The sequence below is a fragment of the Python bivittatus genome, unplaced genomic scaffold (assembly GCF_059951505.1).
Source record: "Python bivittatus isolate LINGU-HERP-01145 unplaced genomic scaffold, Pbiv_v1 ctg000470_np1212, whole genome shotgun sequence".
NCBI classification, from domain to species: Eukaryota; Metazoa; Chordata; class Lepidosauria; order Squamata; family Pythonidae; genus Python; species Python bivittatus.
In genome coordinates this window covers 65,338-88,972 of record NW_028277065.1, presented here as the reverse complement: position 1 = coordinate 88,972, position 23,635 = coordinate 65,338, and the positions used below count along the sequence as shown (strand labels likewise).

At 38.8% G+C, this 23,635-nt stretch overlaps 2 protein-coding genes across 2 annotated transcripts; one reads left to right on the top strand and one right to left on the bottom strand.

Annotated features, from left to right (window-relative positions):
* Window positions 1-1,408: 1,408 nt before the first annotated feature.
* On the top strand, window positions 1,409-2,323 carry LOC107326625 (olfactory receptor 14A16-like). The gene has a single exon (XM_015891033.3). The coding sequence runs from the start codon at window positions 1,409-1,411 to the stop codon at window positions 2,321-2,323; it is 915 nt and encodes a 304-aa protein (XP_015746519.2).
* Window positions 2,324-12,191: 9,868 nt separating this feature from the next.
* On the bottom strand, window positions 12,192-17,281 carry LOC148215493 (vomeronasal type-2 receptor 26-like). The gene is made up of 5 exons (XM_088142896.1): window positions 16,727-17,281; window positions 15,334-16,164; window positions 13,732-13,959; window positions 13,274-13,400; window positions 12,192-13,093 (listed from the first exon to the last, which is right to left on the bottom strand). The coding sequence occupies exons 1-5, from the start codon at window positions 17,279-17,281 to the stop codon at window positions 12,192-12,194; spliced, it is 2,643 nt and encodes an 880-aa protein (XP_087999022.1).
* Between the last annotated feature and the right edge of the window lie 6,354 nt (window positions 17,282-23,635).

Genomic DNA, 23,635 nt, shown 5'->3' with positions numbered 1-23,635 from the left:
AAGTTATGCTTCCAAAGTGTAGAAAGGAAAATACTGGAAGATTTTTGCACAATTTCTATAAGACACAACCAATTCTTTGGGTTGATACTGTAAATCAAACATAGAAGAGGACCCTGACAGGGTCACACCAGTTGGGCTGAAGTTCAGTTGAGAGAGGGCTCTGGCTTCAGGGAGTCAAGGAGGCTTCTCTCTGGGAAAAGCAAAAGCTGGAATGTGAGTGGAAAAAGTCACAGCTGGGTATTTCTCTTTACATTTCTTTGAACAGCTTCAGCAATGAATAAAGCAGAAAAGAAGAGAGCACTAGAGCAACAGCAAGTGACCTAATGAGATGGGGCTTTCCTGCTCATTTCCTAAGAGATTTCTGTCCTGGAGCAGAAGGATCACTAGTACAATTAATTCTTTCGGGGGGGCAGGGGAATGAGGGAAAAGAAGCAAACAGAGGATGAGAACTATTTCAGACTCCTTTTGATTAAGAAAGACATTTCATGGAAGAGCAGATGAGGCCTTGACAGGATGATGCACATTGTTCTGACTAACAGAAGTAATGACCGGGAAAGGTTTATGGCTCTGACAACCTTCTTTTTGCAAATATCTTTTTGCCACATCTGCCATACTTTTACCCTCAAAAAGTCAAACTGGGGTGCTTTTTAATATTATTTTTATTCCCTGTTGTTGTTTAGTCGTTAAGTCGTGTCCGACTCTTCGTGACCCCATGAACCATATTGCGCCAGGCCTTCCTGTCCTTCACTGCCTCCCTGGGTTTGCTCAGTTTCATGCTCATTTTATTTTATTTTATTTTATTTTATTTTATTTTATTTTATTTTATTCCCTGTAGCTACTGAAATTATAGTACACAGGGTCCCACTGAAGGGACTAGTGAAGGCACCCCACTGTCTTCAAACTTGGATCCGTTTCCCAGTTAGGTTTTCCTGCCAGGTTCCTTTTAGATCAGAAGGTTGTCAGTTCTAACTAAAAAGTCTGACTACTGGGAATATCTTTTTTAACTCTTTGTTTAAATTTAATGTTACATTGAAGCAGATGAGTTAAAGTGGGGGTACAGTTTCAAGGAGGAAGTGTAAATCATGGAACAGATGTCCTAAGTAAAGCTCTATCTTCTCAGAAAATTATTCTGCCTCTCTCTCTCTCTCTCTCTCTCACACACTCACACACACACACAGTCTCCCTTCACATATGTGTCATGAGTGCAGGTGCATCTTACACACATTTATGCAATTAGGGAGTCTCCACCATCAAGCATCACTATAACCCTTTTTAGTATGAGTTTACTTTCCAGCTTTGTATCATGCCTTTTCTGCAGATCAAGGCACCACACATAGCATACCTAGATAGTTTTTCTCTAATAATGTGTCTCACCTGTGCTTACTTGCAGGTATGTCCTCAGTTAAACATGGAGAATCAAACCACCGTGTCTTACTTTCTGCTCCTGGAATTCTCAGAAAATCAGCATCTGCAGCTTCTACATTTCTTCTTCTTCTTGATATTATACTTGGCAACTGCAACAGCAAATCTTCTCATCATCTCTGTAGTAGCTTTTGACCATCAACTGCACAGCCCCATGTACTTCTTTCTAATGAATTTGGCACTGCAGGACCTGGGCATTGTTTCAGTCATTCTCCCCAAATCCATGGTGAATTCCCTCATGGGCACCAGACACATCTTTTACTTCGGTTGTGTTGCTCAAGTCCTTCTCTTTATTTCTTTTGAAGCATCAGATATCTCCCTCCTGACAGTCATGGCCTATGATCGGTATGTTGCAATTTGCAATCCACTACACTATGAGATGGTGATGAATTGGAAAGCCTGCACCAAAATAATGATTCTGGTGTGGGTCACAAGTCTTCTCTATGGAATGTTGCATACCAGTGGTATCTTTTCCATCCCTTTCTGTTCTAATGTTATCAACCAGTTTTTCTGTGAAATTCCAGAGTTGCTAAAGCTATCCTGCTCTGGCTTCAGTCTGGTTGAAGTTGGAGTTCTTGTGGCCAGTGCCATTGCAGGACTAGGTTGTTTTACTTTTATTATTGTATCTTATGCCATGATCTTCAAGGCAGTGCTAAGAATCCCTTCTGAACAAGGAAGGCAAAAAGCCTTATCAACCTGTATTCCCCACCTTATAGTAGTGTCTCTGGTTTTATTAACTGGATTCTTTGCCTACCTGAGACCTCCCTCTAACACCCCATCTTACTTAGATTTTGGGTTGACTGTTATGTATTCCATTCTTCCACCCCTTTTCAATCCAATCATCTATAGCATGAGAAATAAGAAGATCAAACTTTTCCTGTTTAAACTGTGGAGATTCTGACATTTTCTTTTAATGTTGTTTTCTTTCTGTTCACCACAATTTTGCATGTTCTTGTCTTTTCCTTTACTTCTCTGAATAAAGGAATAAGTTAGAAAGTGAGACACAGCTGGAATGGAGGCAAATCTTACCTCTCAAACCAGAAGAAGGGTAGAAGTCCAGAAGTTGCTGAACAAAAATCTTGCTCCCTAATTACTGCCAATGCACTTTACCAGATGCACTTTACTTCCATGGCTAAAAATGGTGTTGGCAGACACTTCCAAATTCTAGGCAAGTGTTTTAACAATTGTAACAAGGAAAAGGACTGGGATGGAAGAAGGAAAACAAAAAGATGTTTGTGATTGGTACTTTAGTAAATGATGGATTGAAATATATGAGAAGTGCTTGGATTGGACATAGACATTCTTTCAATGGCTGGTCCTCTTCTAATTGATGTCATGTTTGTCTTATATTTTTCCTTTTTGTTTCCAGTATGTATCAAAATGTAGGTTCATTGTTTTATTGAATAGTATCTCTCACCTCTGATTCCCAGATGTGGCATTTATCTCAGTGGCCAGTCAGATGTGGATAATGAAACCACAGTACCTTATTTTCTGCTTCTGGAATTCTCAGAAAATCAGCATCATCAACTTCTACATTTCTTCTTATTCTTCATACTATACCTGGCAACAGCAACAGCTAGTCTTCTCAACATCTCTGTAGTAACTTTTGACTATCAACTGCACAGCCCCATGTACTTCTTTCTAATGAATTTGGCAGTGCAGGACCTGGGCATTGTTTCAGTCATTGTCCCCAAATCGATAATAAATTCTCTCATGGATACTAGAAATACCTCTTACTTTGGTTGCTTTGCACAAGTCTTTATCTTTGTCTCCTTTGAAGGTTCTGATTTCTCCCTCCTGACAGTCATGGCCTATGATCGGTATCTTGCCATTTGCAATCCACTGCTCTAGGAGATGGTGATGAATTGGAAACCCTGGACTAAAACAGTGATTCTAGTGGGGGTTACAGGTCTTCTCTGTGGAACATTGCATACCACTGGCACTTTTTCCATCCCTTTCTGTTCTAATGTTGTTAACCAGTTTTTCTGTGAAATTCCACAATTGCTAAAGCTACCTTGCTGTGGCTTCAATCTCTTTAAATTTGGAGCTTTTGTGGCCAGTTTCACTAGATGATTAGGTTCTTTTATTTTGATAATTGTTTCTTATGCCATGATCTTTAAGGCAGTGTTGAGTATCCCTTCTGTGAAAGGAAGGAAGAAGGCCTTTTCTACTTGTTTTCCCCACCTTATAATCTTTTGTATGTTCTTGGTAACTTCATGCTTGGTCTCCCTCTAACACCCCAACTTACTTAGATGTAGCATTCACTGTCCTATATTCCTTACTTCCAGCCCTGGTCAATCCAATCATTTACAGTATGAAAAATAAGAATATCAAACTCGTCCTGTGGAGATTCTGACATTTTCTTTCAGCTATATTTTCTGTTTGATTCTCTTGGCATTGAGCTTTCTACATTTTTTGCCCTCAGTTTTCTCAGGAAGGGAAAGCAATTCCAAAGGGAAACACAGCTGAGATACAGATAGAGTCTTATCATGTCCTTCCAGGTTGTACTTTACCACTTGAGAAGTTGGTAAGCTACAATCCCCTATCCTGAGCTATTCCCATTCCTATCAGGTGGATTTCAGGAGGAATGAGAAGAACGAGAAAAATCCTACTTCACTCCAATTTTGGTTAGGCAACTCCAATGTTCCAATGATCAGAGGTGATAAAATATTAATTATGACTGTAATCATGTACAAGATAATTAAAGATAAGTCCTGTTTCTACTCATATTCATCTCCAAGGACATTTATCCATTGAAAGTTTCTCTAGATCCAGCTTGAACTCTTTCTTTACAGATGCAAATGCAAATAATGCAAATAATCATTATAATACAGACATATATTTGACAAACTAAAAAATCTCTATCACCTGTTAAAGTTTGCTTTTTAAAATACAGAAACTAAAAAAAGTATAACATTTCAGAAAATAGACCTGGAAACTATTGGCATAATCTGAGGTCCTACCAGCATTTCTGATCGCTCTCTCTTAGGTCTACTTTCTCTAGAACCAAAGCAGCATATAACAGTTGCTTTCAGTCTAAGCCTTGACTCAGGTTCCTGAATTGCCAGCCCAGACTTGTGATGAAGTAGTCTGCATGGAGACCGCAGATTCCCCTTTGTGATGTCATGCTGATGCATGAGAGACATCTCTTGGGCCTTTGTTTTCATGTCAGTTGCCTAGAGACAAAACACAGCCATGGTAACCTCAGGTTGATTTTACATAGCTGAAGAAGTAAGGCTTTGCAGAATAGGGTCATAAACCTCACTCTCACCTTTAAACTCTAAACATTCTTAATTTTTTAAAAATTTATTCTTCTACTAAGCTTATAAGATTTTCATTATCTACATTTATGCTTTTATGGTTAAGGAAGCCCTGATCTGTGACTGATAATTATTGTTGTTGTTATTCCATTTACAGCTATTATTGTTAAACTTAACAGCCTTGTCAGTGCCAATTATTTCCTGAAACCCAGTTTTCCAAGATCTTGTTAAGCAGTATAAATGCTTAATGTGCAATATAAATGGGGCAAATGCCTCTCAAAAGCGGGGGGGGGGGGGGATCATTAGTTGAAAAAGTTAAAAGAAGATGTCATTTGCCTAAAAGAAACAAGTTAGGAAAAAAATATTTAAGTCACAAAAATCTGGGAGAGAAATTTATTTCAGTAGGATTAAAATAAATGCAGTTTTTTGTTTTTTGTTTTTTTGTCTATAAAACCCCAACTGTATCCAAACTTATATTGACAGATCATTATGGCAGATATCTTGGGTTAGAAGCCAACACACAGAGGGCTCAGACTTTGATATTGGGAATTTATGTCCCAAATGAAGATGAAACAGCATTTTGCAAAGGTCTTATGGATAAATTATTGGATTTTAATATGAAAATTGGTATCTCCTAGGGGATTAGACTGGAATGGTTTCCCCACAAAAAGAATTTTTAAGAAAAATATTAAAATAACACAGGGTAAATGACCAAAGTTTTTAAAATTATTTTTAATGAATAATTTGGAGCTTGTTGATGCATGGAGACATAAAAATGGAGATTCAAAAGAATATACTTATTTTTCTGAAAGACATAGGTCTTTTTCTAAGAATAGATATGATTCAGATTTCTTTGACTAATAATGTCTATAAAGTGGAGATATTACCAAAGATTTTTTCACATCACAATCCTGTGACTTTAATTTTTAAAAGGAAAAAGGGATCTTTTAGGTGGAGACTGAATGAGTTATTACAAAAAGAAATGGTGGTGAAGGATTGTAAAGAGAAGTTAAAGGATTTTTTTTAGAATACTCTCAATAAAGCTACAGAAGTAAGGATTGTTTGGGATGCAAGTAAAGCTTTTATAAGAGGATGTTTTATATAATGCAATAGTGAATTTAAGATTTAAAAAAGGAAGAATTTAAAACATCTCCAGGGATAGTAACTATAACTCACCAAATCAAACTTTTACAAAGGCAACTATCTATATTAACAGTGAGAGATGGAAATAAAGATGCATTATGCAAAACAAAGAAATGTTGAACTTGGAAATAAACCAGAGATGGATGGCATACAAGTTGCAAGAAGAAAAAGAAAAGAAAGTGATAATAAAGTTACATGAAGGGAATAATGTAAGAACAGATAATGTGAATATGGGAAAAATGCATAACCAGTATTATACTACAGTACTTTATCCAAAGCTCAAGAAATTTCCTCAGAAAAAGTGTATAAATTCTTGCATAAACAGAATTTACCAAAGATTACACATAATTAGAGACAAATTTTGAATGGACCTATAACAATAAGGGAGCTGCATGAAGATATCAAAAAGACTCAAACAGGAAAGGTACCTGGTCCAGAAGGGTTCTGACCTCTTATTATTAATGTCTGAAGATGACCTTAACTTAAACTTTAATACCTAAAAAGGGATAAGGTTTGACTTTTACAAGAAAGTATTGAACAATATCATTACTGAATAATGACTATAAGCTGTTTACCATGATTTTGGCTGAAAAGTTGAAGATAATTTTACAGAATTTTAATCATGATGATGAATGTGGATTTTTACCTAAAAGACAATTACAAGAATAACATTAGAAATGTTTTGGATATTTTGGGTACCTTGGAGCAACATAATGAAAAAAGAAGCTGCATTGCATGTATTCTTAGATGCAGAGAAGGCTTTTGACAATTTGAATTGGACTTTTTGTTTAGAATTTTGGAACATGTGGACCTTGGAGATAATTTCATTAAATAGGTAAGATTGATTTACACTTCTCAGAAAGCACAAATAATTGTTAGTGGAGAACTAATAAAACCTTGTGAGATTCAAAAATAGACTAAACAAGGATGTTTACACTTTGGTTCATTTTAGTTCTTGAGGTCCTGAATAGAGACATAAGAGAAGATGAGAGAATTAGGGGAGTTAAGAATAAAAAAGAAAATATGACAAATATGAATTGCATGCTATTTCAAAATAATTATGTTAAGACATGGAATGAAATTGAGAAGAATATGTCAAGATGGGAGAAATTAAAATTGTCATTGTTGGGGAGGATCTCTGTTTTGCCAAGAATGATTTTTTTTTTGTTTTTGTTTCAGACAATAGCTGTTTTGACAACTGATTCATTATTCAAACAGTGGTAGAAAGATATATATAAATTTATATGGCAAGAGAAATAACCACAAGTTAAATATAAAATGTTACAAGATGCAAAGGAAAGAGGAAGATTGGGTTTACTGTGTTTGAAATTGTATTTCGCTGCTTGTTGTTTGGTCTGAGTGAAAGAATGGATATTGCTGAGAAACAAGAGACTTTCAGAGCTAGATGATAATGACCTGAGGTTTGGATGGCATGGATATGATAAAGGTCCACTTATACGATGAAGGTCCACTCACCCAGTTGGTATTAGTTTCTCTGTTGCGTCAAAAATCTCTATTCATTGTAAATACTTTTTCTCAAAAAAATTACTGTAGAAAGTAGACTCAATGAGCCCAGTCTCTGTTAACAGTCTCTGCCTGATGTTGTCTTCTGCAGATCCTGGTACTCTACTCAACAGTACCTGAAAATAACCTTCGGATCTTGCCAGTTTTCTCTCAAGGAGGAGCCCTCTGGAGCACAGATGGGAATATCACACTTTTCTCCCTGTCCTGGGAAGCTCCATTTGCTCAGGCATAAAGGCCAGCTACCAACCATTTCCTCAGCATCATCTCTGCCATTTAGCAGAGGTGTGTTAGCCTGCCATTGTTCTACCCAGAAGCCTCCTACATGCATATCTATCTCTATGGGTATATCTCCATGTCCATGTGTGGGTGTTTGTATGGTCATTTGTCATTTTTGAAATGTGTATATCACCAGAAGAAATACTATATAAGGCAGGTCTTCAGCTGTGGGCAAGTAAGAACTATGTCACTATTATGTTCACCAGAAACACATAGATAATAAAACAATGGTTGACCTATGATAATATCTTGCCCTGTATATTAAGCAAACCTATTTTCTCTTTCCAAGTATTTTCTATGAACCTGTGATGGAAGGCATGAGTGGGGAGGATTCTGGAATGGAGCTTCAAGGTTACAGGGAGGGGAGAGACATATTCCAAGGGAAGCACCTCCTCAGCCCCAAGATGGACTTTGTGAAAGTCAAGAGAAAGAGACTGGCCCCTCCCTAAGGGCATGGTGGTTATAGTTGCTGTCGTTGGGGGATTAGAGTTAGTCTGGCGAGATTCTGTCTATTAGGTGCAAGCTGATAAAGAAGCTGAGCTGATTTCTGGACTGTCTCTTGTGATTCTTTGGCTGAACCTGACAGAACACCCATAAAATAATTGTTCCCCACTGTTGTGTATACATCTACTACAAGTCACTATGTTCTGAGTTTTAGGAGTGATGTAACTTTAGAAGATAATGAGACATTGGGGAATATGCCTAAAGAGAACAAAGTATGTAAGTGTATTTTTGTATATACATACACATATTGTGATTTTAAGTGATTACATAACAAGCACATTTAAAATGAAAGAAAAATTGTTTGCTATTGACTGATGAACAGATTCTGATCCTTCCTTAGATGTCATTAAAAGAATTTCCAATATTAATTTTTCTAATAGAACAAAGTGTTCTTCCAAGTTCCAGTTACTACAAGTTATTTAAAATAATCTGTGTTCAATTTAAAAATTCTTCTTGAAAATAATATACTTAGTTTGAAGCAGAATTAAAATAGATCTTTAATTTTCATTAACAAAAGATCTATATTTTATTTTGTTATTAAAGAAGATAACTTAATAGAACATAGAACACAGTAATAGCAAATGTGCATCAAGGAAATTAGTGCATTTCTTTTAATTGTACATTTTATTTCATATTATTTGTCATATTACTAAATTTGCTTATTATTACCTATTATCATTTATTTTATATGGAGCACACTGACATATATTGCTAACTCCACAAGGACAGAATTACAATGCCAATCTTCTTAAATTATTATAATGTCCCTATATCACTTAGAACAAACTGACATTTTCAAGTTGTTCAGTACATGACTGAGTTCATTTAGCAACATATGCTACTTTCATAGCATATGATAAAGGTCCACTCATATAATGAAGGTCCACTCACTCGGTTGGTATTAGTTTCTCTGTTGCGTCAAAAGTCTCTATTCACTGTAAATACTTTTCCCCAAAAAAACCCTCAGCCATAGTTTTAACTGGGAAATTGTCAGCATTTTAGACCAAGCTAAAATGCAGTACCATTGGTCAATTTCACCACTTCAGGCAAAAGATAATCAGGGCAAATAAACAATGCAACCACAAGTTAACTACCAGCAGAGGGCAGGCAATTAAGAAGCGGCAACACTGTAGCGCAGCCGGCTTCCCAGGTGCCCCAGGCAACTCCAGCTTACAATACTCTGGAAGCATAGCAAACAGCGGGCAATTAAAACAACCACCACAAGAAAAGCCCCAGGAATGCAAGGGCAGGAGAGACAAAAGAAGCAGATCAGAACACAATAGAAACCATCTGAATCTGCCATCAAGGTGAGGGGAAGGAAGATCGCCATGAACAGATGGGCAGCTCAGGGCAAGGGCAAGGGGTGGAACTGAGGGGTACTGTGGGTCAAGGGGGGGGACCCTATAAAAAGACTGTAAGAAACCACTCCAAGCCAATCCTGGCTTTGTCTGTAACCATTACGTATTACACCTGAGTAGACTAACTTTCGTCTGAGCTTGTGTCTCACAAGGTGTTTGTTCAGTGCTGAACGCAGCGCTCCTTACATCACATTCCCCAAGAATGGCCTGATCCTTGTCTCCCCATACCCATCACCACCATTATACTATGGCTGGCCTCCGTCCCCAGTGGCATCCCCATCTCCACATTTAAGCCCCCCAAGACCCAAGACCAGAAACCTCCTGTTGTCCTCTCCATACATCCCTGGGAAAGGAAACCAGGCACCTCGGGGCACTTTAGCTTCATGAGCATTCAGTACCAGCAGGGTACCCAGCCACCACCTCCCCACTCACTACAGCACACTCACACACAACAACACATTCATACAACCTAACCATCACAAGAGCCACCCCTGCTGCTCTCACCAGCTGGGAGGGGCTTCCTTCCAATCACACCCTGCCAATTCCTATTCTGGCTCTAGAAGGAATCAACATCCAGTCACAACCAGGAGAGGGCACTGGGTTGTTTTCTTCCTTCCTTCCTCTATGCCATCCTATACTGGGTGAAGTCAGAGGGAAGCAATGTGGTCTCTACAGAGGAGATGGGGTCCATAGCAGCCTGTCACTCTACTGTAATCCCCCCTGCCCAACCACAGCACACACCTCCAAAGCCCCAACAACGAGCAAAGTAAATAATACAGGAAGGGACAAACAATAGCAAAAGTGCCCTGCAGCATCCAGCAGTGTCCAGCAGCAGCAGAAGCAAAAGATGTAAAAGGACCTGTCTCCACACAGCTGAATCAGGCGGCAAACACAAACCAAGTCCACAAATGCAGATAGCGGAGCAAGCAGCACAGCAAGCTAAGTCCAGCATGGTCTGTCCTCCAGCCTGCTCGTCACCCCAGTCCTTCAAAAAGCAGCCTAAAACCGCTGACAAATCTGAAAAGCCACCATCCAGTCCATCTATTCTGACAAGCCAAGAACAGGGACAGCTCAGCAAACGTGGCTAGTCAAATGCCACAAAATGCAGCAAAATGCTGTAAAAATACATAAAATCTGCAAACACAACAATGAATAGGTGGGCCATCCTCGATTCTGCTGCGCTCCACTCGATTTCCAACTGTTTGACTTCTGCTGCCATTCTCCAGCCCAAGCAGAACCAGGCAAGTGCTCCAGCAGCATCCTCACCACCATACCACAGCAAGCAAACAATCAAGAGGACAGCCCAACGATGGCTCCTTCTTTCTCCACCTTCTTAACCAGAAACCTTCATGTCCTCCTTCTGAGTGACATTCCAAAGTCTTTTTCATTGCCATTAGCTCCAGCTTCTTTGATTAAACTGATAAATTTCATTCATAAGTGCCATTGAAGAGGAAATCTCATTGATTTCATTCAGAATTATTCCATCTACACAAGCCGATTTTTCTCTAAGTGAATTCTTTTTAATAACAATGAGAGAGGGAGAGGGAGAGAGGGAGAGAGAGAACAAGTACCACCTCTAATACACATGTGAAACAAAGTATGGATCCAGAAGACTAGTACTTGGTGACTTCATGAATATACCCAGGTTGTTCTGTTGGCAGCTATAAAATAAATTGAAGAGAGTGAACAGTTGGTCTCAGGATTTTCAGTCAACTGCATTCTGTGAATATATTTCAGAGGCCACCCTGGATAAAAGGATCAGTATGAGATGGGATTCACATAAGATGCTAAGACATGATTTGCTTAAATGTTGATCATGCTGGCTGGGGAATTCTGGGATTTTAAGTCCACACATCTTAAAATTGCCAAGGTTGAGAGACACTGGTTTACTGAATAAGCTACAGCTGGCTTCTAAACCCATAATGCATGGTTTACAAAACACAAATTATACAGACCTTCTTTTAAATCTTCATTTGTTGTAGTGATGCCAATAAAACCAGGGAGGAGGGCAATAAGTCTCCAGTCAATACAAACTTTTAACTAGTATACTTCCCGTTGAGATACATTCAGTATATAGCAGATATAATAAATCTCTTTTATTTATTTATTTATTTATTAAATTTGTATGTGGCCCATCCCTCTCAACAGGTGACTCTGGGTAGCCCACAATTAAAACCAAAAACCCATGAACAATTAAAAAATATCACATAGATAATTAAAATTAATTAATACATTAAAAAGTCAAACTGTAAAACAAACCCTATACATAATTACTAGAAACATTCAAGATGACTGGGGGGAGGGCAAAATCAATTTATAATTTATTATAAATTTATAATTTATTATAATTGATAATCAAAATCCATCACAATGAAAATAATAAAAAATCTCAACTTGCCAAAAAATAAACAGGTTGCCTTAATATTTATGAACAGATCAACCTTCAGGAGATTCAATGTTTATATATGATACTTTTTTCAGATTAGGGGATCATGTTGAAAAACATCCCTTTCTAAAAATTCATTCTGTTTTCTACCCCAAATCTGTTTTGTGCATGGACACAGAGTTTTTCTCAGATTCCTTTAAGGGAAAGTAATATGCAGTGAAATATTTTCATATAGAAGTACTCTAACAAACTTTAGGAAATGGAGGGATCTAAAGATGCTAAATGAATTATGCACTACAATAAAACACAAAAAGAAAATCATTTTTCTTTCCTTATTAAATGTTGCTTCTTGTTCATCTCAGGCCTCAATAAAATGATATAGCATTTAGGGGAAAATATGCATCCCAGTAAGCCAGCGCTGGAGGACAAGATGGAGAAGATCTCCACAGCTACCATGGATTTTCCTTTGGTGCTCAGGTAGGTTGGAACAAAGGACAGCCAAACGCTGCAAAAGACCACCATGCTGAAAGTGATGAATTTGGCCTCATTGAAACTGTTGGGCAACTTCCTGGCTTGGAAAGCCACATTAAAGCTGACACTAGCCAGGAAACCCATGTAACCCAGGACACAGTAAAACATGATCACTGAGCCCTCATTGCATTCCATTATGATTTCTCCCTTCAGTGAGTGCAGGTCTGCATCTGGGAAAGGAGGAGAGGTACTCAGCCACACTATGCAAATTCCCACCTGGATGAAGGAACCCAAAAGGACAATAGAATTGGCCACTCCTTTCCTTAACCATTTCCTCATCCCAGAGCCTGGTTTGCTTGCCATGAAGGCCAGAATCACAGTCATGGTTTTTGCCAATACAGATGAAAGGGCCACTGAGAAGATAATGCCAAAAGTCATTTGCCGGAGAAGGCAAGTCACCTTTTCAGGCCTTCCAATGAAGAGGAAGGAGCAGAGGAAGCAGAGAAGAAGGGAGAGAAGGAGGATATAAGTGAGGCTTCGGTTGTTGGCTTTGACAATTGGAGTCTCTCGATGCATCCAAAAGATTCCGAGCATAAAAACTGTGATCATAGAGAAAACAATAGCCAATATAATAAAGAGGATTCCCAAAGGTTCTTCACAAGAAAGATAGGTCCATACTTTGGCAATACATTGATTGTGAATCTTGTTGGGATATTGATTTTCTGGACATTTCATGCAGGCATCTGTATCTGGAAAAAAGAAAAGTACTCTTTAAACATAGTATAAAGATTTCCATCAATGCATAAGGCAGCAGAGCTATCTCGATGCTGGTTATCTTTTGTTCATATTGTTGTAGTTAAATAAATAAGGGCTCTGGGCTAGATCTTTTCTGCTCAGTTAGCCACTGTTCTGTCAATTCTTTGTCTTACCTATTTTGTCAGAAATCTGCCCTTCTGGGCATGGCACACAATCGTAGCAACAAAACTGCTCTCCTTCCTTCTTCTTTCTGCTGAAGCCTGGATAGCAGTGGTCATTGCACACAGAGAGAGGCAGCACCTAAGCAGAAACATGTATGAAGAAATCAGGGTAATAAAATGCTAGATATCAGTACAGAACCAACAACTGGGATGGTAAAGGAGAAAGGGGTGATGTCGATTTGGCACTAGCTGCATTGGCAATCTGTATGTTTCAGGCACAATCAAATATATTAATCTTTAAACTTGTTTGGATAGGATCTTATTAATGCTGTCTAGAATATGTGAAATAAAATGTTGCAATGCAGCACCTGAAGAGGTCCAAAGCAGATTCTTTTTCTTTTAACTACTGCCAGGTATTTGACAATTGCTTTATCTTTATTTTTAGTTGAGGGTTTGGAGCTTCTTCTCACCTGGTTAAACCTTCTGTGCCATACAATTTGATTGTCATTGAGTGTTAATTCTCTGCCTGGTGAAGCCCGAGGTTCCAATCTTCCAACTTTGACTCGCGCAAAAGAATTATTGGGGAAAGTGATCCAGTTTACAATGTCAAAACCCGTAATTAATTCTCTATTTTCATCAAAACTAAGAGTGTCTCCTATACTGTTATTGAATACAATGCTTTTCAAGAAAGAGTGGAACTATATTTTAAAAAAAGAAAAAAAAGTTATAGCAAGGCTTTGAAATCATGATAACTGCATAAAACTATTTCAAACTAGACAGTCTTGCTTTGAAAAATACAGTTGAGGATCTAGGGTATCATGGATAATAGATATTTCAAAAATCACAGCCTCTTCTTTCAGCTCATATCCATTGGATTCATGAATGAGCATTATCCTTAGAGATTTAGAGTGCAGGCTTCTCTCTACCACTCATTCACACGTTAGCCCCTTTTCTCAAAATACTGAATGTAGGTATTATCTTCAAGAAGGAGATATAATTCAGGTTTTGTACAAGGACCACCTCAAATATCTTTTACAGTTAGGTCTTATAATTTTATAAGCGAAAAGAAACAGTCATGTGGATTTTGCTTGTTCTGCTTTGCAACCACTCTTTGCCCTTCTCTAAGATATGCAAACCTCAACCTATTTTAGCTTTTCCAAATGGAGAAAGACTCTAAGCTCAGCTACTAGTCAACTGGCACCTGGAAAGCCAGGAAAAGCCTAAAAGAACAGAAACCATAGGGATGCTTAAGGAAGGCAATCACATGGCCTCTTTTGACTTAGTGAAGACAATTGCCTGACCATCAAATGTATCAGCCAAAATATTAACCTCCCAGCTTTTCTGCTTCACTGTCAATCTCTACAACCCATGTTGAGTATATCCGATAACAATTATAAAAAGTGATGTGACAAGTATCTGTTACAAGAATTTTCAGCATTATGAGGGATATTGACTCATAAAGATTAGTCTAATTATGAGACCTGCAGTTTGTGGGATGCATAAAATCTGAACACACCACACAATGGACACTCAGTGCTGCTGAAATTTAATGACCAAGTGACCAATCCTCATTGGCATAGAAAGGTCATCTTCAGTTCCTAACCCAACCTGAACCTTGGAAGTCATGTTTTCTTTCTTTTTCTGCATTCTGAACCTCCAAAATAGCACCTAAATAAGGCTTAATATTTTACCCTCTCCCCCTTCCATAACATCACTACATCACCAATCATGTTCTTTATCGCTTTTAGAAGCCAAAACAAATTAATATCAAAAAGAAAAGCTTTTAGCAAAACCAACAATGGCCATTTTTGAATTAAGACTGTGGACCCTTTGAATTCTCTAGAATACAGGAGCACTTCCTCATACACCACAGAAAAGCTTCACCACCATTTAAAGCAGTAGTTATATTCTTTGAGTGCGTTTTCTTCTAACTAGGGAAACAAGGTCGTTGCAAATAACATTACAGTGTGAGGTAGCACCATTCCCAGTAGCATTCTTGGGAGTCAGAGAAATACAGTATGGTGGCCCTGTTGAACACACAAGGTTTGTGAACTAGAAAGAGAATAAAGTACCTGCCATGGCTCTGCTTCCATTGATCTTCTACCTCTGGATCTGGATTTGAGTAACTCATGCAAGGAATGTGCAATGATATTGACTGCATTGTAGATGTTGTAATTGTAACCATTCATGTTCATTTCAAAAAATGTACTGGGTAGACTTTCTAACTTCTCATCCCCAGTGCATAGTACTTGGTTATCTTCATTTACACTTGAAATGTGTAATGGGCAGTCAAATGCCTGCTCCCAGAAATTCTGAATGAAATTGTCTTCTTTTGCCCAGGATGGCTTTACAGTATAAACAAATTCTTGGAATCCGGGTGGTTCTTTTGAGCGAGCTGTGAACGATAGGGCACCATGAAAACTCTGTATATCCCAAAGTCTCTGAATGGACAATGATTCAAAATTCCAATGCGATGTAACAATCCACACTTTTCCCAAAGGTGGCAATGAAGTCAATGATAGAAGGATTATCACTCTCAGATTTTGCATAGATGGAGGTGATCCATATACAAAGCACACTTGGACTTTTTGATCCATGAAAAGTTGATCATATCTTAACTCCACTGAAAGCAAGTGGATATATTCATCCCAATAAGTCCGCTTTGGTGTTCTAAGTATGAAAGCAAAGCAAATGTTGTTTTGGGAAAGCAATGGTACAATTTTCTGCAAAAACATGTCTCCATAGTCATCATCCACAGCCAAGGCCCCAATCCATGTCCACCCAAAATGCTGAAGTAATCGGATAACCCCAGTATATTGATGGAGTTCATTTGGGAGCATCTGGTACAAGAATGGAAATATATTTTTGTCACCATGTAGTGGTGTAAATGTTCCATAAGCAAGCTGAAAGGAAATATATAGCAAATAATCAGAAGTATTAAGAGAGAATACTAAATGGGATCCGTCTTCTTCATAGCTGCATGTACAATGTGGACACTCAAGTGTTGCTGGATATTATGCAGTCAGCTCACATGGGTTCCTTGTGTGTTTCTATGTGTCCATTTTAACTGGTTGGGGAAACAATTAAAACATGACACTAGACCGAAAGTGAGGCATTTATGATCTGCAAAAGAGTTTTCTCTTTGACCACCTGAAGGGAGTCAAGCAGCAGTTAGAAGAGACCGAATATTTTGTATAGTGGCACAACATGTTTGGAATTCAACGCCAACAGATGTTTGACAATCTTCAATTCTTTTGGGGGGGACTGCAAAGAATCCTCAGTTTTTAAATATGTAATCATCCCTACAGTTTATTCATATTTATATTTATGTAATGTCCTGCATAGTTTTCTCCTACTTTCTTCCTTGTGCAGTTCTTAACTGTGAAAAATAATTTAAAGACACTTTTCAGAATGGAAGGATTTAAAGAAATTTGTGACTTCTAGGGATCCATCTCAAGAGCCTACCTGTGGAATCTTGTAGTTGGCAAGAACGGTTGCCATGATGGATGAGGCTTCTGTGAAACGTCCTCCAATGGCAGCAATAAACATTTTCTTTGAGCCACATGTAAAGTTTGGGACAAACCTCTGGTATGTACAAAGGAGGCTCAAGACTGCCTTATATGTTATCCTTGCAATTAAGTAATTGTTCAGAATGTGGAAACCCAAAGTGATGTTCGGTAAGAGTTCAGGATGCTTGTTGATTTCTTTGACAGCAAACACCAAAGCAAGGATTTGCTGATACTCCTTTGTCTCAGATCTGCAATAAAAACTACCAACTGAATTAAATAACATAAAAAGTGTCTTTTGATTCTCCCTATCATTTTTCAGATCTTGGGACTCTAAGCTATAAAGCAGTAGGCCTTGAAGTCCAAAGGAGAACACAGTGATAAATTTGGCCTCATTGAAACTGTTGGGCAACTTCCTGGCTTGGAAAGCCACATTAAAGCTGACACTAGCCAGGAAACCCATGTAACCCAGGACACAGTAAAACATGATCACTGAGCCCTCATTGCATTCCATTATGATTTCCCCCTTCAGTGAGTGCAAGTCTATATCTGGGAAAGGAGGAGAGGTACTCAGCCACACTATGCAAATTCCCACCTGGATGAAGGAACATCATCCCAGAGCCTGGTTTGCTTGCCATGAAGGACAGAGAACAAAGGACCAGCCCTACCATTCTCTGAGAGGCAGCCACTTCAGGCTGCAAATGCTGAAAGCCAGCAGACAGGGTGGAGGAGACCCCAAAACACACATATTCTCCATCATTCATATAGCCTAACCAAAAGGATTGCTACTTCTTGTGTCCTTGCTAGTGTTTGAGGAAGATTGACATAATTTCAACAATATTAAATTCCCCTGGAAGAGACCTGTAGTGTGCTTTGATTCCATTTCTTCAGGCTACTCTTCTTCTGTAATATGTAGCCTTATTATAGAACCTCCTTTCCCTGTTTCAGAGAATATTAAGTATTTGACAGTAACTTACTTGACGCACTGTGTTAAGATGTGGTGTACTTTAGCTATGATATGCTCAGTCTCCTATAATTGGCAGACTGACAAATTGTCCTAAACTATTACAAATGGTTTATAAATCACAAAGGCTGCAATCAGAAAACATCTAGGTGAAAATCAGCGGAATCATATATGGATTGAGTGCAGTGTGAGAAACCAGATGGAGTTCTCTAATAAGTAGCCATACTTAAAAGAGAGAGCAAACAAATTAACAGAAAATTCCCAATGACACTGGGATTATGAAAATTTTCAAATACTTATCACTTTATAACCCTGTTGCTTAATTTTTTCCCCCAACTATTTTGCACTCAGTGGTCTAAAAAAAAAAAAGTATTCCTTACATCACTTCATAGATCACCGTCTGAGCAGGGTCTTCTGTGAAGGAAGGGCTGCTGTGAAAGAAGAAGGCTTGACTGACAATTGCCCCAATGAGAACATTTCCTGGCTGAGAGAATTGATGGGCTATAGGGAATGGGTCATCAGGTATGGAACAATTGATGGCATCTGTCTTGCATATAGTACGGAATAGGAAGAAAAAGAGGAACACTGCTATCACCCCCATCCTATTATTGACAATTCCCATCCAAAAAAAGATAGATGTTCCTACACAGAACAATATCCTTTCTCCACAACATCAAACTGTGTGGCATCATTTTTGATTATCCTTACATATAGACTGTTGCCACAGTACTGGAATATTTTCTCCAAACAGATTCCATTTTTTTTTTCATTGTTACTTTTCAGTTCATTTGTATACATGCATGGTTTGTCTGTGCTTTCAGCTTCTTTCAGTTATTTAATGTTCTCTGAACAACTGCCATTAAATATCTATCCATCTATCCATCTATCTATCTGAGGAACTACTGTGAGATTCTCACTTTTTTGCTTGGAGGAGAAAACTGGGATAATTTTTCTCATTGTTGTTAAATTAAATTAGTAAAACTTTGTCTTGTTGGTAATTTCTTAATGTTAATAAAGCTTCCATTTGTTCACTTTCTCTTCTGTGATCTCTCCACGTGAAAGATAAATTCCCTTATTTAAAAGGAATCTAACCAAACAGCACACACATAGTGAGAATATCTCTCAGTGTGTCTTACAAAATATATCTTCCCATTCACCAGAATTAGAATGAGATATGTGAGAGGGAAAGGAGAAAAGAAAGAAAAGAAAGAAAAGAATTACAGAGACTATTGCAGAAAGAACTAGAGATAAGACAGTCTTGAATATATAAGTATTAAAATAGAAAGACTTCAAATGACAGCTCTCTGTACACTGTTCAACAGATATTTTAAAGATAGATAAAAACACTCCTATTATTAGACTGAGTTTCTAAACATGTGTAAAGTCTGATTGATGTCTTGTGTATATTTCCCAAAAATATCAGTAATGCTAAAGAAGGAACCTGTAATTTTGATAATGATTGGGAACATAATCATGCCCTCTCCAACTCAGTATTTTGCGCATCCCTCCTGAGAAAAGGGCTAGAAGTGTGTGTTTAATAATTGTGATTTCCTCTGACTTTTGACTCCATGAAAGTGCTGTGAACCTTTTTTTCATCTAATTCCCTGACAAATATACAAGTCAGCCTTGAGACACAATAAATAGAGAGTAGTGATTAAAACTGAAAGGTATACTATAGTAAGCACTATTTAAGGGGTCATTGTCCTGAGAATGAGATCACAATATTCTTTTCATTGGCTCTAAACTTTCTTGGTGATCCAAAAATGGTGCCATTGCCTTTGAGTCAAGCTGAACTCCTGGGGGTTAAATGGATGTCCTCCTGGAGTCTTACCAGAGGTTTGAGATTGCCTACCTCCAGGATTGTTTTTTTTATTTCCCAGTCTACCCTACAGCCCTATGATCCCTGCTGCTGTCCTGTCCAAGAACTAACAAGGTCCAACCCTTCTTCGCTTCCAAGCCCAGGCAAAATCAGTCAGGGCAATGGAGTTCTCACTGCTCAGAAGTGAGCAGAGCTAAGCCATGGTAGCAGATGCTGCATAAGTGGAAGAGTGCATATAAAGCCTTCACATCAAGTTCCTTTGGCCCTGTAGCTCCATATTCACCTGCCTCTTCACTGAGCTTCAATTAATAGGTAAACAGAAAAAAAAAATGTGGAAAAATTAGAACCTCTGTGTACCACAGCAACAAGAATTTATTAAAAGATATATTGCAAATGTAATGAACCAATATTGGGGTGGGGAATTAAAGACTTTATTAATTTATGAATCAATCAAACTGTATTGGAGTGATCAACCTGTAAAAGAATTTTGCAGATGGTATTTAATCCCTCGGTCACTGAACACAATAAACTTTAGCATAAGCCCCGTGTGTTGGAGAAAAAGTAGTTATCGTATGTGATGCTCTGAAAAGTTGTTACATCATTATTAAAACAGGAAAACTCACAACCCAGAGTATTATATTAGACCCCAAGCTGATCTTAATTTTGATAGCCCAAACAGCATTTTAAAATATAAATGTCCTGGGTTTTGTGAGCTGGCTGCAACCAGCTGAATTATGATGCCTGGTACAGGGATCAGCTGTTCTGCAGCTAGTGGCGGCCGCAGCAGGGTGTTTCTCTTATTTTTTTTTTTTTAATTCATTTTATTTACAGTACACAGCTGAGAGTGTAAAAGCAAAATAATATCACTTGATTTAATTAAATTATCTAGGAACTTAGAACTATTAGCAAACAATCATTGCACCTTTGCTGCTAATAAATTAAACCATGTAATATTAAAATGTTCTGGGGTTTTTTTTTTGTTTGGTTATTTGGTGTTTGTTTTTGTCTCTGTCAGTTGTAGACTAACCAGTAGTGGCAGATCATAGAAAAGAGAGATGAACTGGAATACACTGGCAAAGTCAAAAGACTGTTCATATAGAAAAGTTGATTTCTTTAAAAAAATGCTGTCAATATTACATGATTTAATTTATTAGCAGCAAAGGTGCAATGAATAATCTGACTCCATGGCATGAAGGGCTTTAAAGGTTAAAACTAGCACCTTGAATTGGACCTGGAAGCAGACTGAAAGCCAATGCAGCTCATGGAGCAGAGGTGTAATATGTGCTCTTCTAGGAGCACACATAACTGCCCCCGCCACTGCATTCTGCACCAGTTGAAACTTTCAGATACTCTTCAAGGGCAGCCCCATTTATAGCACATTACAGGGGGCCAATCTGGAGGTGTCTAGGGCATGACTTAGTATGAGAAGAGCCTCCCAATTCAGGAAAGGGTGCCACTAGCGTACAACATGAAGCTGTGCAAAGGTCCTCCAAACCATGATTGCCACCTGCTGTTCAACCACGAGTCATGAATTTAGAAGGACCACCACATTGCACACTGGTTCTGCCTGGGGCAGTGCCATCCCAACCATCACCAAAGATGTACAGACCGCCACCCCTGCCCTGAAGTCTTGAATGATGCTACACCCAAAACCCCACTGGGCATATTTCCAAAATGGCTACCCCCCGGCCCGGCCAGTTCTCAGTAAAAAATGCTGGGTCAGCCCTCTCATCAGTGATTAAATCATGAATGAGGGAGGCCTTATTGCAAACTGAACTGGCATTCAGTAGCAGCAGTTGGTGGCCAGGGCCACTGAAGGTCTCCAGAAAGGGTACCGGGCTGAGATCAAGGAGCTGGAAAGCTGAACCAGTATGAGAAATTTGTCCCACATTCTGCAAGAATGGCCTTCTCCCTGTCTCCTGCCATATCTCCCCATGCCCATCACCACCATTATATTATGGACTGCCTCCACCCCCACCCACCCCACAGCAGCCCTTCATCCACATCCAAGCCCCTGAAGACCCAAGACCAGAAAACTCCTGTTGTCCTCTCCATTCATCCCTGGGAAAGGAAACCAGGCACCTCGGGGCACTTTAGCTTCATGAGCACTCAGTACCAGCAGGGTACCCAGCCACCACCACCCCACTCACTACAACACACTCACACACAACACATTCATACAACCTAACCATCACAAGAGCCATCCCCTGATGCTCTCACCAGCTGGGAGGGGCTCCCTTCCAGTCACTCACTGGAAATTCTTATTCTGGCTCTAGAAGGAATCAACATCCAGTCACAACCAGGAGAGGGCGCTGGGTTGTTTTCTTCCTTCCTTCCTCTATGCTGTACTATACTGGGTGAATTCTGAGGAAAGCAGTGGCCTCTGCAGAGGAGACGGGGTCGATAGCAGCCTGCCACTCTACTGTAATCCCCCCTGCCTGACCACAGCACACACCTCCAAAGCCCCAACAACAAGAAAAGTAAATAATACAGGAAGGGACAAACAATAGCAAAAGTGCCCTCTGGGATCTGGCAGTGTTCAGCAGCAGCAGAAGCAAAAGATCAAAAAGCTGAATCAGGCACCAGACACAAACCAAGTCCACAAATGCAGACAGCACAGCAAGCAGCACAGCAAGCTAAGTCCTCCATGGCCTGTCTACCAGCCTGCTCATCACCCCAGTCCTTCAGGAAGCAGCCCAAAAACACTGCCAAGTTCAAAAAGCAGCCCAAAACTGCTGACAAATCTGAAAAGCCACATCCAGTCCATCTATTCTGACAAGCCAAGAACACGGACAGCTCGGCAAACATGGCTAGTCAAATGCCAGAAAATGCAGCAAAATGCTGTAAAAATACATAAATCTGCAAATGGAGCAAAGAATAGGTGGGCCATCCTCTGTTCTGCTGCACTCCACTCGATTCCCAACTGTTTGACCTCTGCCTCCTTTCTCCAGCCCAAGCGGAACCAGGCAAGTGCCCCAGCAGCATCCTCACCACCATACCACAGCAAACAAACAAACAATCAAGAGGATAGACCAACAATGGCTCCCTCTTTCTCCACCATCTTAACCAGAAGCCTTCTTGTCCTCTGAGTGACAAAGCTTACTGTAAAAGCTTTTTCATCGCCATTAGCTCCAGCTTCTTTGATACTTTTAAAGTGATAAATTTCATTTTTCCATTAAAGAGGACATCTCATTGATTTCCCTTTGCACAAGAGGATTTTTCTCTAATGAATTCTTTTTAATGGAACATGAAAACAATCCATTAAGGAAAGAAAAAAAAGGAGAGACTTAAAAAACAAACAAACTACCCCCTCTATTAGAAAAATGAAACATAAAGTGTTGATCAAGATGACGAGAACTTGGGGACTTTGTGAACATGGATTGTTCTGTTGGCAGCTATAAAATAAACTGAAAAGGGTAAACAGTTGGTCTGAGTACTTTCAATCAACTGCATTGTGTGAATGTATTTCAGAGGCCACCTTGGATAAAAGGATCAGTATGAGATGGCATTCACATAGCATGCTAAGACATGATTTGCTTAAATGTTGTTCATGCTGGCTGGGGAATCCTGGGTGTTGAAGTCCACACATCTTAAAATTGCCAAGGTTGAGAGACACTGGTTAACTGAGTAAACTACAGTTGGCTTATGAAGTCATAATGCCTGATTTATAGAACCCAAATTATACAGAACTGTATCTAAATCTGCTTTTATTGTACTGACCCCAATAAAACGAGGGAGAAGGCAACAATTCTTCATCAATCCAAACTTTTCACTACTATATTTCCCACTGAGATGCATTCAATATATAACACATATAATAAATCACTTTCACAATTAAAATTCATCAAAATGAAAATAATAAAAAATTCAAATTGCCAAAAAATCAAAAGTTTGCTTTAATATTCATGAGCAGATGGACCCTAAGGAGATTCCATGTTTATATATGATACTTCTTTCAGGGTAGGGAATTATGTTGAACAATATCCCTTTCTAAAAATTCCTTTTCATTTCTATCCCAAATCTGTTTGGTGTATGGCCACAGATTTTCCCCAGATTCCTTAAAGGAAATCAATTAGGAGTGGAAT

What these genes read in the sequence shown, in the direction of transcription:
- LOC107326625 (XM_015891033.3), top strand. Translation starts at nt 1,409, where the DNA reads ATGGAGAATCAAACCACCGTGTCTTACTTTCTGCTCCTGGAATTCTCA.
- LOC148215493 (XM_088142896.1), bottom strand. Translation starts at nt 17,281, where the DNA reads ATGGAATGCAATGAGGGCTCAGTGATCATGTTTTACTGTGTCCTGGGT. An exon ending in CCAACTACAAGATTCCACAG is followed by an intron (nt 16,165 to 16,726) that starts GTAGGCTCTTGA and finishes ATTTCCTTTCAG; the next exon opens with CTTGCTTATGGAACATTTAC. An exon ending in GGCACAGAAGGTTTAACCAG is followed by an intron (nt 13,401 to 13,731) that starts GTGAGAAGAAGC and finishes GTTTCTGCTTAG; the next exon opens with GTGCTGCCTCTCTCTGTGTG.